Source organism: Manduca sexta, chromosome 21 (genome assembly GCF_014839805.1).
Source record: "Manduca sexta isolate Smith_Timp_Sample1 chromosome 21, JHU_Msex_v1.0, whole genome shotgun sequence".
NCBI lineage: Eukaryota > Metazoa > Arthropoda > Insecta > Lepidoptera > Sphingidae > Manduca > Manduca sexta.
In genome coordinates, this window is record NC_051135.1 from 13,363,512 (window position 1) to 13,375,769 (window position 12,258).

General features: G+C 36.0%; 2 protein-coding genes and 1 non-coding gene across 4 annotated transcripts; 2 read left to right on the plus strand and 1 right to left on the minus strand.

The window, feature by feature from the left end:
* Window positions 1–211: 211 nt before the first annotated feature.
* On the minus strand, window positions 212–8,741 carry LOC115451568 (DNA replication licensing factor Mcm3). Of its 2 annotated transcripts, none has more exons than XM_030179920.2 (14): window positions 8,561–8,741; window positions 8,085–8,362; window positions 7,308–7,482; window positions 6,725–6,963; window positions 6,312–6,551; window positions 5,750–5,914; window positions 5,146–5,344; window positions 3,480–3,628; window positions 3,146–3,236; window positions 2,582–2,797; window positions 2,116–2,256; window positions 1,767–1,871; window positions 1,467–1,603; window positions 212–769 (listed from the first exon to the last, which is right to left on the minus strand). In XM_030179920.2, exons 1-14 carry the CDS (start codon window positions 8,630–8,632, stop codon window positions 568–570), a joined length of 2,409 nt encoding a protein of 802 aa, XP_030035780.2. In that variant the 5' UTR covers window positions 8,633–8,741; the 3' UTR covers window positions 212–567. The 2 variants fall into 2 exon arrangements, with proteins under 2 accessions (XP_030035780.2, XP_030035779.2); XM_030179919.2 differs by having other exon boundaries at window positions 1,467–1,606.
* On the plus strand, window positions 4,658–4,730 carry Trnaf-gaa. Its single transcript has one exon. It is a non-coding gene; the product is annotated as a tRNA-Phe (tRNA).
* Window positions 8,742–9,409: 668 nt separating the features above from the next.
* On the plus strand, window positions 9,410–12,070 carry LOC115451572 (esterase GA18864). The gene is made up of 4 exons (XM_030179926.2): window positions 9,410–9,786; window positions 10,048–10,245; window positions 10,638–10,778; window positions 11,856–12,070. Exons 1-4 carry the CDS (start codon window positions 9,555–9,557, stop codon window positions 12,026–12,028), a joined length of 744 nt encoding a protein of 247 aa, XP_030035786.2. The 5' UTR covers window positions 9,410–9,554; the 3' UTR covers window positions 12,029–12,070.
* Window positions 12,071–12,258: the final 188 nt, after the last annotated feature.

The following is a 12,258-nucleotide window of genomic DNA, read 5'->3' on the forward strand; positions in this document are numbered from 1 at the left end:
TATGTTTATAATAATTAGCTGAAGTAATTCGACACAAAAAATCCAATACAGAACTTGCTGATTCAAATCACTGGAAATAACGAAATGACTTACATTCTAGATTCAGTAAAACTAAATTACTGAAGTTTTTATTGTGATTCATGTCTTTGTATCTTTTGTAATTTTTCCCTTATATAGAATGCGCCTGCGCTTAACATTATCTAGAATTAGAATCATGATAGTTTATAACTGTAAAGATAAATTTGTTCACAATCACATTTTTTTTTTGTCAAGATTATGTAATTGTTGGACTCAATCCGTTCATCCTAAGAATACATTTTAGTTTTTTTGTCTTTTCAGTTACCTAATTCATAATAACATTATGATGAAATTATGTAAACATTGTCATACAAAACAAAGGACTTGACACTAATGCACAATGCGAATAGCCTTATTGATAAATCAGCCTTCAGTTTACAGTTTTTGCTTCGGAAAAAGTGGGGTATTATATACAGTACGCATATAGAAATTAACTTTTTCGCATTAACAAAATCCGACAACTACAGTCGCACATGACCTCAAGTCAGTCTATATCAAGAAGACAATGTCATCAGCCATCATGACCTGGTTGTCTTTGGTCATGGTGTCGAGCGCGGCTTGTATCTCTCCCGCTTCGAAGGGCTCGTGCGAGTATTTCTCATTGAGGAAGTTCGTGACGCGGTCCAGCGGCAGGGAGTTGGCGCGCTCCGACTTGAATAACTCGTGCAATGCTGACTTGAATTGTGTTAACCTGCAAAGTACGTTATTTTCTATGGTATCGGTATTTGGCTATGTTGGTAAAATCTACCATATATCAAAAGTCTAAATTTGCTATTCCCTAACTAATCGAAGGAAAAAATGTTCCATACGCACACAAAGATTCTTGAGATATGAAAGCCATGTGATTTTTCTTTTTCACTTTAAACAATACAAGCAAAAATGACTGCATGTAAATCTTATTTACGCGTAGTGAAAAGAAACTTTACAATTGGGACAATTTTTGTGTGTGCTAATGCCTAATCTATACTTTTTGAATATTGTATAAGGGTTGTATTTTCAATCAAATAAATATCACATAAATCGTGGAAAAACTCCTTTGGCATTAAGTCCGTGTAAATGTTAAATAGTGCTACTTTTATATAGAGTTAGGTTGTACTCTCTTTCATAAATAAACATGATAATTGTAAAATTATGCATCACAGTAATGGAGGTTGGTTATATGGAGCACAAAGGTTGTAATAAAGTCTTAAAATTCTGCATTTTGTTTAATAGTGCTCTAACAATTTGCTTTGATAGTTTGTTATTGCCTTAAAAATCACGTATTGACTTCCTTATCATATTATTATTCAACAAATACCCAACTCTAAAGTTAAAGTAATTTAATGTAAAGCTCAATTAATTTCCAGTTGATTCGAATAACTATTTGTATATTCCAAGTCAATAGTTACCTGTTAGGTTCAATAGTTTTCTGTGAAGAGCGCGTGGTTCTCTGAGTGGGCTCGGGCTCGCGCTCGTGGGCGGCGCGTAGCACAGGTTCCGCCTCCTCATCAGAGGAGAACTCGTAAGGATCCTGGCCTTCACCACCCTGCTGAGGGAATATGGATTATTGTTTTTTTTTCAGTATTTCCTCTTATTTGTATTAATTATAGTTTTAAAGGTGATTTTGCAATTTTTTTATAGATTATGAAAAAAAACATTATTATGAAAGGAAATGTATGGATGCAAATATAATAATATGTAGAACTTACAGTGGTCCTGGAGCGCTTAGGCCGCGGCTGTGCGGGTTCTCCATCGGAGACTCCTTCCCCATCGGATGACGCTCGACGCTTGCGACGTTTCTCTTTTATTAGCACCTGCGGACACATTGGTTATACAGGATGTGTGAAAATGTTGCAAAATTTTGACAAGATACAGGTTGTTACAAAATACTCTCATCTCGATTTTTAATTGAAAGTCATTATTTAAAATAAAAGGATATAAATAATTATTTTATTAAATAGCCATATTATTCACTATCTGTTGAAGGGGTTGAAAAAACTAAACGGAAAGTAAAAGCTATGTTCAATGCTATTTATTATGTTAGTAAGAAGTGGATACCTTCTTGAAGTAAGCGAACTGCACAAGCTGTATGGCGGCGAGCGCGTCGTCGTGCGTGATGTTGGCGCTGAGGCGGCACTTGGCGTGCGCCGTGCTCAGCCGGATCAGCGTCTCCAGGGTACGCGCTGTCACCGGCTGCGTCTGCACGGGTCATAGGCTCTGGCGTTAGCACACACAAATATAAACGGAGATTTGACCGTAAATTTACTAACTACCATTATTTATGAACACCTACAACTGTAGGATATGGCGTATGTATCTATTTCTACAACTTTACCCGGCCTTCATATCTCTATTAGTCTATCTCGTAAATATTTTTTTTAACTAAATATCTGAATGAAAGTCATAATAATGCTTACAATTTTATAACGACTATAAGACCAAAACTAACCATACTTGCGGCTCATTCCCCACACACTTCGATACGTAATCATTCGCGTGCGTCAAACAACGTGTCAAACCTTACCCTCGCCACATCATTGTCCATCATATCCTGGTTGCGTAGCCGGGCGTACTCGTCGGCAATGAGGTCGGATGCTTCCTGAGTGAGCTTGGGCTTCATCAGCCGCGCGATGTGGATGTACTTGCGCATGAACTTGGTGCTCAGGATCTGCTCCTTCTTGCTGCGCGTGTTGCCGTGCAGTAACGGATCGTACTTCTCGTATATTGATTCGCTGGATTCCTAATAAAATGCAACAATGAAACTATTTCGTAAATACAGTAAGGTTTACTGTGGACTAATGATCGTTAAGTTAATTGCAATATTTCCAAACATACTTTATTATTAATTCAAGAGATTAAAGTGACATTACTCTGTGAAAGATGCTAGATAAAATAGGTTACCTATAAGACAGAACTTTCCCATTTTTCTTGGCATCTTCGTCATTTTCTAAGAGTTGATTTTACACAATTAGCCCAAGATTGTCATCTCCCAAAAAATATTTACTGACAAACCTCCACTGTTCCAAGACATAAAAAAAAAATACTACTACCCTACATAAATAATCAATGTAAAATTCATTGAACCCACCTCTGTTTCATCCACGTCTGGATTTTCTGTAGAGAGCATCTCCACCGTTGAGCCCATCGGCAACACTTCGCCATCCTGCTCTTTCGGGTTCCTGCAATTGTAACCATTTGAAATCATTGCAAGTATCTCGGTTTATTGGATTTCTTTTATTTTATGAGTTGAGTTAGACGCCAGCAATTTTTTTTGCAATAGCGCCACCTAGTGCTTGGTGTTAAATTTAATTTCAATTTTAGTCTACAGCCAAAATATGCTTACATCACCATTGCAAAACCAAATTAATTGAACTCTGAAAACAATTCAAAGCATAATGTCTTGAGAATCATAGTTTCCTGACCTGTATCTATGCATCCTGAGAACATGTTCCGATATCATGTTGTCGTGGTCCGCGTCTGCGATGTCCAGCATCACAAACAGCAAGTCGAAACGGGAGAGCAGCGAGTCCTGCAGCCCTATGTTCTCCATCGGCGTTTTGTATTGATCATACTACAAAAATATAAAAATATGATTATGTTATTCCAACTGCTAAGGAACATCGCCTGACAAGGAAAATATACAAAAATAAAAAAAAATACTTTTTATTTCCGCTGTTCTGCTTATAGCCAGCGACAAGGAAAATAAAAACCTGGTTTGGAGGCGTCACGTTTGTTTTGTCGTTTTAAATGATATTGTTGTTTACGCGAATGTTAGACATCTAAATAAAACTAGTTTTCTGATTATCACAGTTTTTATATTTTAATTTTGCTTATGACTTCTCGTAGACTGCAGCCTTAATGGCCACGGGGCGGACTGAGGTGTTGATCGTCCGAAAAGTTAAAGTTATAATATCTATCTACATTGTACAATAATATTTTTTTTGTAGTTTTATTTGGTTGTTATAAAGTTAACACTGTCATTACAAGAAATTAGTTCCAAGTTAAACCTTGTGACGGTTTTCATTTTCTTGGCTGGGTATATATGTAATATCTCTGAGTGTAGTGGCATAGTTCACAATAGTGATACCCTTGCAGCAGGGCCGTAGCTAAGGGGCGGCATTGTGGGGCAATGCCCTACCTTAAAATACTAATGCCTCTACCTTAATAATCAACTAAATTATACATAACTACTCAATCAAAATATATGGAGCAGCGGGTTTTTTATTTCACGATTTGGAAGTTAGACCCATAATAAGAGTTATTCGTATTGATGGGTGGAATTACCCCCTTTCGAGATTTAAGGGAATTTTATTACAATTTGTATAACCTGACTAACAATTAACAATTACCTAACAATTACGTAAGTATTAAGCTGACTCTTTACGTTCACACGTCAAGAAAGCCAAAAATCGATTAACCAGATCAGATCTAGTAATATTTTTACTTCCGCTCTAACTGTAACCACAACTGCCCTACCTTAAATTCTAGCCTAGCTACGGCCCTGTCTGGCAGTTATCAGTGAATACTGTATACTGTGAATTTCGTGCTGGAATATTCGCTGTCTCAGTTGCACGTGACTAAATTCGTCAATTTCCGTATCGCCGAAATAGCTCAGTTGGGAGAGCGTTAGACTGAAGATCTAAAGGTCCCTGGTTCGATCCCGGGTTTCGGCAAACCTTTTATTTTTTCTTTTTGATTTTTTAATATATCTAAATAAATGTAGCAAATAATTTAAGATAATTTTGCATTACACATAAAATTAAATTTTATCCAATTTTATTATATGATACAATCACCAGCGGAATCTGTAAAATGTATGTCAAGAAAAAAGACTTCATAGTTGTCGGGTTCAATGTTGTGCACAAAATTTCGACCGAATGACTAATCCATCAGTTAGTTTTGACGAGTTTTACTTGCTTTTATTGCATAAAACATTCCTACACATTGTTAGATAGTGCAATACCGCCTAACGAACACTGGTAAGTACAGTGTAAGTAACGAAAAAAGCCTCATTGTGTTAGATAACATGCAAAGTAGTTATCGATATTTTGTTTTAATAGTTCCCTAAAATGTATGCGTGTTACTGACCCTGCCGTAGACGGGGTTGGCGGCGGCGAGCACGGCGCAGCGCGCGTTGAGCGTGGCGTGCACGCCCGCCTTCGCGATGGTCACGCGGCCCTGCTCCATCACCTCGTGGATGGCCGTGCGGTCGATGTCCGACATCTTGTCGAACTCGTCGATGCACACGACGCCGCGGTCCGCGAGCACCATGGCGCCTGCCTCCAATCTAAAACAACACCAAAATAGTTGTTCATATCCTTATTTATGAAGTTTTGTAATTATTTTTTTTGCATATCTACCCCGCATTTAACACCGGGGGAAACTGGCGAATGGGATTCTCGAATCCCAGGGGAAAGTTGGGAAATAAATAAGGGGGAAGGATAAGGAAACTTCACATAGGATGGGAGGAGGGGAGAAGGCCAGGAAACGTTTGCAAGCCCTTAGAGGCCTCAATGTAAATTGGCATCCATGAGGTATACAGACTTTACTTACTCGGGGCGCGACAAATATCCCTGCCGTGCACTTGATGTGAAGACCAAGCACACAAGAATTGCGGCGAGGGGCACTGCAATGCCCACCCTGTTATTTACTGTATACTAAAAAAATTGCTAACATCTGTTATTGGTATTACCTGCGATCCCCAGTCTCAGGGTCAGTAGTAACAGCAGCAGTAAGACCGACTCCCGAAGACCCTCGTCCTGTAGTGGTGATGGCACGCGGCGCTGTCTGCGTCACATAACGGAGCAGCTGCGACTTCGCCACTGATGGGTCTCCGATCAAAAGCACGTTGATGTCACTGAAAAGAAAGAACACTTGATAATTATAGGAATATTTTTCCCACAAACATCTACAATTACAATAGGAAACAATTCATGAAATACGTCTAAAGTAACTTCATAGTAAATCTTTATTTTGTATTTGGTATGTGTTTTTTTTAGGTTTGAAATTTCGAATGGGCGTTTCATGGTAGCATTGCAGAAAAAATATGACATCACTGCAAACTATTTTGCTTATGAATACAGAATATGAATTAATAAAGAAGATTAAATTAGTGCTTTCCCAAACAAATTGCCTAATATTTACTAATGTATTTTAAACACTACTTAATTTTTTTTGTCTAATTATCTTACATTTGAATCCCACTAATATAAAATTACGACTTATTTTATATGCAGATGGAGTTGTGAACTTACCCTCTTAATCTAGTGCCATTAGGCAGTACTTTTTCCATCCCACCAAGAAGTAAACAAAGTATGGCCTTCTTAATATAATCATGGCCATGTATAGATGGCGCTAGTGACTTGCTCAGCAACTCAAATATGTCCACAGTGGTCCTCCTGGCCAGCCTCTTGCATTGCTTCACATCTTCCAGAGTTATCGACATATTCAAATCTTTATTAATCGGGCTGATATTATTTGCTATTAAAATGGTTCTGTAAGAATTTTTTTTTGATTATTTACAAGTATATTTGAACTTACATGATAGCAAATACATATAAAGAGATGAGTGGTTAAAAAGGTCAGTATAGGTAAATAGAAATTACCTAACTTCAAATATAAAGAAGTAATGAACAAAAAAAAAATACATTTAAATGAGTAAACTCACCTGAAAGTACCAGCAGTAAAGCTACCCTGCTTGTTCGGTAGACACCTATAGTTTCCCACTACCTGCACCCTGTCACCAGGCTTGCACATATCCACTAGATCGTCATCGCAGATAATGTCGACGCTGCGCGGTAGCTGGCCTGCAGGGGCACGCTCCGGCATCTCTTGGACTGTGAGGGTTTGATGATCTTTGTATCGGGAGAGACCATATTCAGTCTCTAATGGATTGCCATCGTCATCCTGGAGATATTAATAGTTATGAATACACACTATGAAAAGGTGTAGTTTAAACAAATTTCAATTTAAATTGTTTGACAAACTATAAAATCCTAATCCAAGATTGTTTAAAAATAAAATTAAAGATAAAATTATCTACTGTCAATATCAGGTGAAAGCAACCGAATATCAAATTTGGGATATAATATAAAAGAAAAAACTATTTCAAAAAGGGCTGCATTGCATGCCTGGCCAATGACTATTAGGTGACCAGCTCAGGATAATGCTGTTTTATGACTTATTAAGTTACTATTCCCAATAATTACAGCTTCATTTAAAATGTTAAATATTCATATGATTTCCCTCACCTTAGTAGGATATACAGCTGTGGTAGGGAATGCTTCAAACGAAGTCAAGTCTGTGTACTTCCTTTCCATGACTTTCTTAGTAGTAGGACAATAGTGGACACTACGCACCACTTTGGGCCGTACCAACGATACCCTTGTCACAATACCCTCTACACATATTAGGTTACCTAGGTACCTATTTACAGACAAAATGCACTGAATTATGCCAAAATGGTTTTTTAAACATTTGTGAATTATTTTATACAGTTGGATTATTCTATGAATTAAAAACAGTGTGGTTTCATTCAAACACACTTTTGAGTGTTGAATACATGATATTGGCATGTTTTTCTGAATAGTATAGTATCATGTAGACGGTTGAAAGGCTAATTGACTTAAGCAATATTTTTTTTTTGGGAAAATTTTATCAATCTTAAAAAAAATAGAAAAACATGCTGATTTTAAACATGTATGACACTTTGTGTTGCAAAAAAAAATTTGCTCAAGCCATTAGCCTTTCAACTGTTGACATAAATATTAATAACTTATATTTGGCTTATTTGTGGTGATTGATTGATTAAGTGAACCTATTTCAAAATAAGTTTAATCTCACATTCAAATAACTTTTTAGCAACTGTGTTTAATCATCTCAATAACTTTTTTAATCCATCACCAAAAATAACCAAAAAAAAAAAATTTGAATGCTAACAAATGACTTGTTTTAAGTTGTTTATTCTCTGAATCAGATCAAAGATTAAAATTGGGATTGTCTTTAAAAATACCTGATATAAAACTTACCTTGACGTCAAACTTCTTGGAGTAACATGTTTGTTACCAAAGCTACCGGAAAAAGCCACAAAAAATTCTTCCTGAACTTTAGCATAAGTCGGGTCTATAGATGACACATACTCCTTCAGGGCTTTCTGAAAAGCTATCTGCTCTTCAAAAGCATTCTCTAGCAAGTTCTTGGCCCTTTCTGGACTTTTCCTTCTCAGGTCATTTACATTTACAACTAGTCGCTTTGATTTGTCGTCTATCATTTGCTTTACTTTCTCCATGTATATACCTTGATCTTCCTGGAAATTGTGAAATGGTCAGTAAATATTTCTATTTAATATCTCGATAGTTTTTATGTAGTGATAGATATTTGTTGCTGAACACATTCCAGATCACAACTGATTATAAATACAGTAAATATGTTATATATATTCAAAAGAAAAATTGTTGATAAATGCACACTTTAATTAGTTACAGGTTATTATATTATACATTACCCCATCATCTAAAAATTCAAGGTATTCCCTTTGCAAATCTCTTAAACGTTGATCAAAGTCACCGTCCTCCATTTCTTTGCGTAAATATAACGAAACTTATAAAATAAATTGTAACAAACAACGACCGCTTTAAATGTTCAACTGTTTGGTTTTAACTTTGACAGTTGACGAAATTTGGCGCCAAAATTAGTGTTGCTAGTTTGTTGTTTTTACCAAGCCCGCAATAAACGGCATGAGACCGATTTCTTATGTTTACACAAATATATGTGTACAACTATTGTAAGACATGAAACAGAAAAAACCAAATTCCAGATTTTCCGGGGATCTCAGCAACCACACATTACTATTTTGTCTTCAATAATTATATTATGACAAAATTAGTCTCATAGTGAAGCGACATATTAACCGTTACTATCATAATCTGATCCATCTACCAGCCACGCATTCTATATAATTCTTCGCTAAAAGTGGGGTCTATACTACCAATATAAGGGTAAATCTACTAAGTTAGCAACACTGGTTAAAAGTTGCGTTCAAATACCTAATGTTAATGTATTTTAAACAGTATATTTTTTCGTATAATTAAATTAGGAAATTATTATCATAACCCAGGATGTACCATTGTTATAATATTTATTTTTGTTTTATCTAACCACGGCTTATTTGCTACAAATTTATTTATGCAATAGTTTCAAATAATAGCTGTCATTACAGGACATTCCAGTTCCAATATGGTTTCTTTCAAATTTTTGGCATAGCTCACATCGATGGTTCTACTCTCTTGCACTAATATAGGAATCACTTTCCTTCTCTTTCGTAAATAGAATTAGATAAGGTACTAAAAGCAAAATTTGACAATAAGAACTGGAACATTAGTTTAAGTTTACCGAAGGCACGAATTCGCAGTCTCATAATTCAGTTTTTAAAATTGATAAACAAACTAAGTAGTCATTTATATGGCTTAAACCTTAAATATAGTGTAACAGTATCAGCTATGAGTGAGACCAACTTGTCAGAACACCATTCGAATTCTAACCAATCTATGCCGGACAGCAGTAAGGAGAGACCGAAACTAAAGATCCTGGCATTCCATGGCTATAGGCAGAATGGTGGTGTGTTCCGAGGCAAAATCGGTTCTTTCCGTAAAGCCGTTGCTAAATACGCCCAGTTGACTTTCCTTTCAGCACCACACATAGTTTTGAATGAAGATGGGGGTGGAGATGATGGTAAATATCAAATGAAGTTAAAATCGAAGACGCCAAGCAAGTTGCTAGCCATGATACTGATAAACTTTCTTTTTATACTTTAAATTTGATGAGATGAGAATTTACAAGATAATTTTATATAAAAACATGCCCTAATATCACAGAAACTATGTCAAATTCCTTATTAGATTATGATTAATTTAATTATGAGCTCTTGACACACAATTTTGCTTCTAATCCTGTATCGTTCACTGATTATGAAGAAAAAATATGTGATTTCAGATGCCAGGTCATGGTGGTTTAATGCTGAAGACAACACATTCAGTGGTAAATGTCTTGGAGGACCAGCTATTGGGTTTGAAGACACACTCAGGCTTGTGGAGAAAGTTGTCTCCGAGCATGGGCCTTTTGATGGCTTCATGGGATTCTCACAGGGAGCTTGTCTTGTGGGTCTATTAGCAGCTATGCAACAGAAAGGATGTTTGTATTTTGCTTTATTACATTTTTAAATGATGTCATCAAATAAATTGACGCGGCATTACTGTTAATGAAAATAATAATTGGTAATTATTTTATAAATAGTTTAGAGGGTTTATTAATTTGCTACTGCAGATTTAAAAGTTAGTAGTTATTTATGGTCATAGTTGGTTATACAAAAATAAAGAAAAGAAAATTGGGTGTTCTTAATTCAACCTGATTTGTACAAAATATTAGGTTTACATATTTATTCACTTAATACCATTATTAAATTAATTTGCCATACAGCATGAACTTATAGATAATAATGCATTGTTTCCAATATGTATCAAGCTTTTCTACCTATGTATTGAGTTTAGAATAGTAATACATTTCATTAATAATTTTGTTTTCAGATTTACCATACACATTCAAGTTTGCAATATTTGCATCAGGTTTCCGTTCTGGTAGTTTAGTTCACAAAGGATTCTATGATGAAGAGATTTCATTACCCTCCTTACATGTGTATGGAGAAGGGGACTCCATTATACCTAAAGGTAGTTCTTATCATTTATGTAGCTACATTTACATATAAAAATCCCACGCCACAGGGTGTTGTTGTTAACCAGTTATTATGCAATAGTAATTATTATTTGTTGGACCTCTGCCTACCCATCTGGGATAAAGATATGATGAATGTGGCAGGGATAAATCAGTATGGTTATTTTGACATGCTTACAGTTTGTTTATATTGGTTTATAGTTTGGGACTATTTATTGAATTCAACTATATATCCTTAAACAGTAAAAAAAAATTGGTAATAGACAGACCAAAAAAAAAGCGGCGATAGCCTAGTTGGTTGTGGAACAGTCTGCCGAGACGAATGTCCGCAGGTTCAAATCCCAAGGGGCACACACCTCTGATTTTTCTAAAAAATTATGTGTGTATTCTTTGTGAATTATCGCTTGCTTTAACGGTGAAGGAAAACATTGTGAGGAAACCTGCATACCTGAGAAGTTCTCTATAGGAATTTCGAGGGTGTGTGAAGTCTACCAATCCGCACTAGGCCAGCGTGGTGGACTAAGGCCTAATCCCTCTCAGTAGTAGAGGAGGCCCGTGCTCAGCAGTGGGCAAGTATGTAATACAGGGCTGATATTATTATATTATTATTAATAGACAGACCATATTTTATTTTTTATTGCTTTAAATGACCGGACGAGCTTGCCTTTCGCCTGATGGTAAGTGATATGACCGCCCTTGAATAGTAGAAACACCATCCAACACCTTGAATTACAAAATATTGTTTGGTATTCCACTGTGCTCGCCATGGTAAGTGATACAACCGCCCATAAACAGTATCCAACATTTTGAATTTCGCAGTGGAATACCAAACAATACTTTGGTATTCCACTGCGGTCTCCACCCGGAGACAGTAGATGTTAAGTCTAGTTATATCCAGCAGTTACATTGGCTACAATGTCCTTCAAACCGTAACACAACAGTGACTACACACTGCTGCGTGGTGGCAGAAATAGACATTGCGGTGGTACCTACCCAAGCAGAGTCTCACATATGAAAGACCTACTTAATAATAGAATCTGTTAAAATTGGCACAAAAATATATTTTTTTTCAGAGATGAGCGAGTCCCTAATAAACTTGTTCATAAAGCCAGTAGTGGCGGAACACTCGGGAGGACACTATGTTGCGTGTTCAGGGGCGATCAAAGACGCGTACCAAGACTTCCTGCATGATCGATATAAAGACCTGATAGAACATAAAGAAGCAAATGATAAAAGAAATTCATAGTTATAATAGTGTTAATGTTAATAAATGTTTGTTCGACGAAAATATTTTATTTATAATACGTTACGACTCTCGATATAATAAGGATGTGGCCTTGGTGTAAAATAATTTATTTAGTAAAGATTTCTTGTAAATGGTAGGTAGTTGTAGTGTAACTAATATTTGTATACGCTATTCGTACGATTTTGTTATTCGTTTTCTAAATAATTGGAACAATATTTTAATAAAGAACA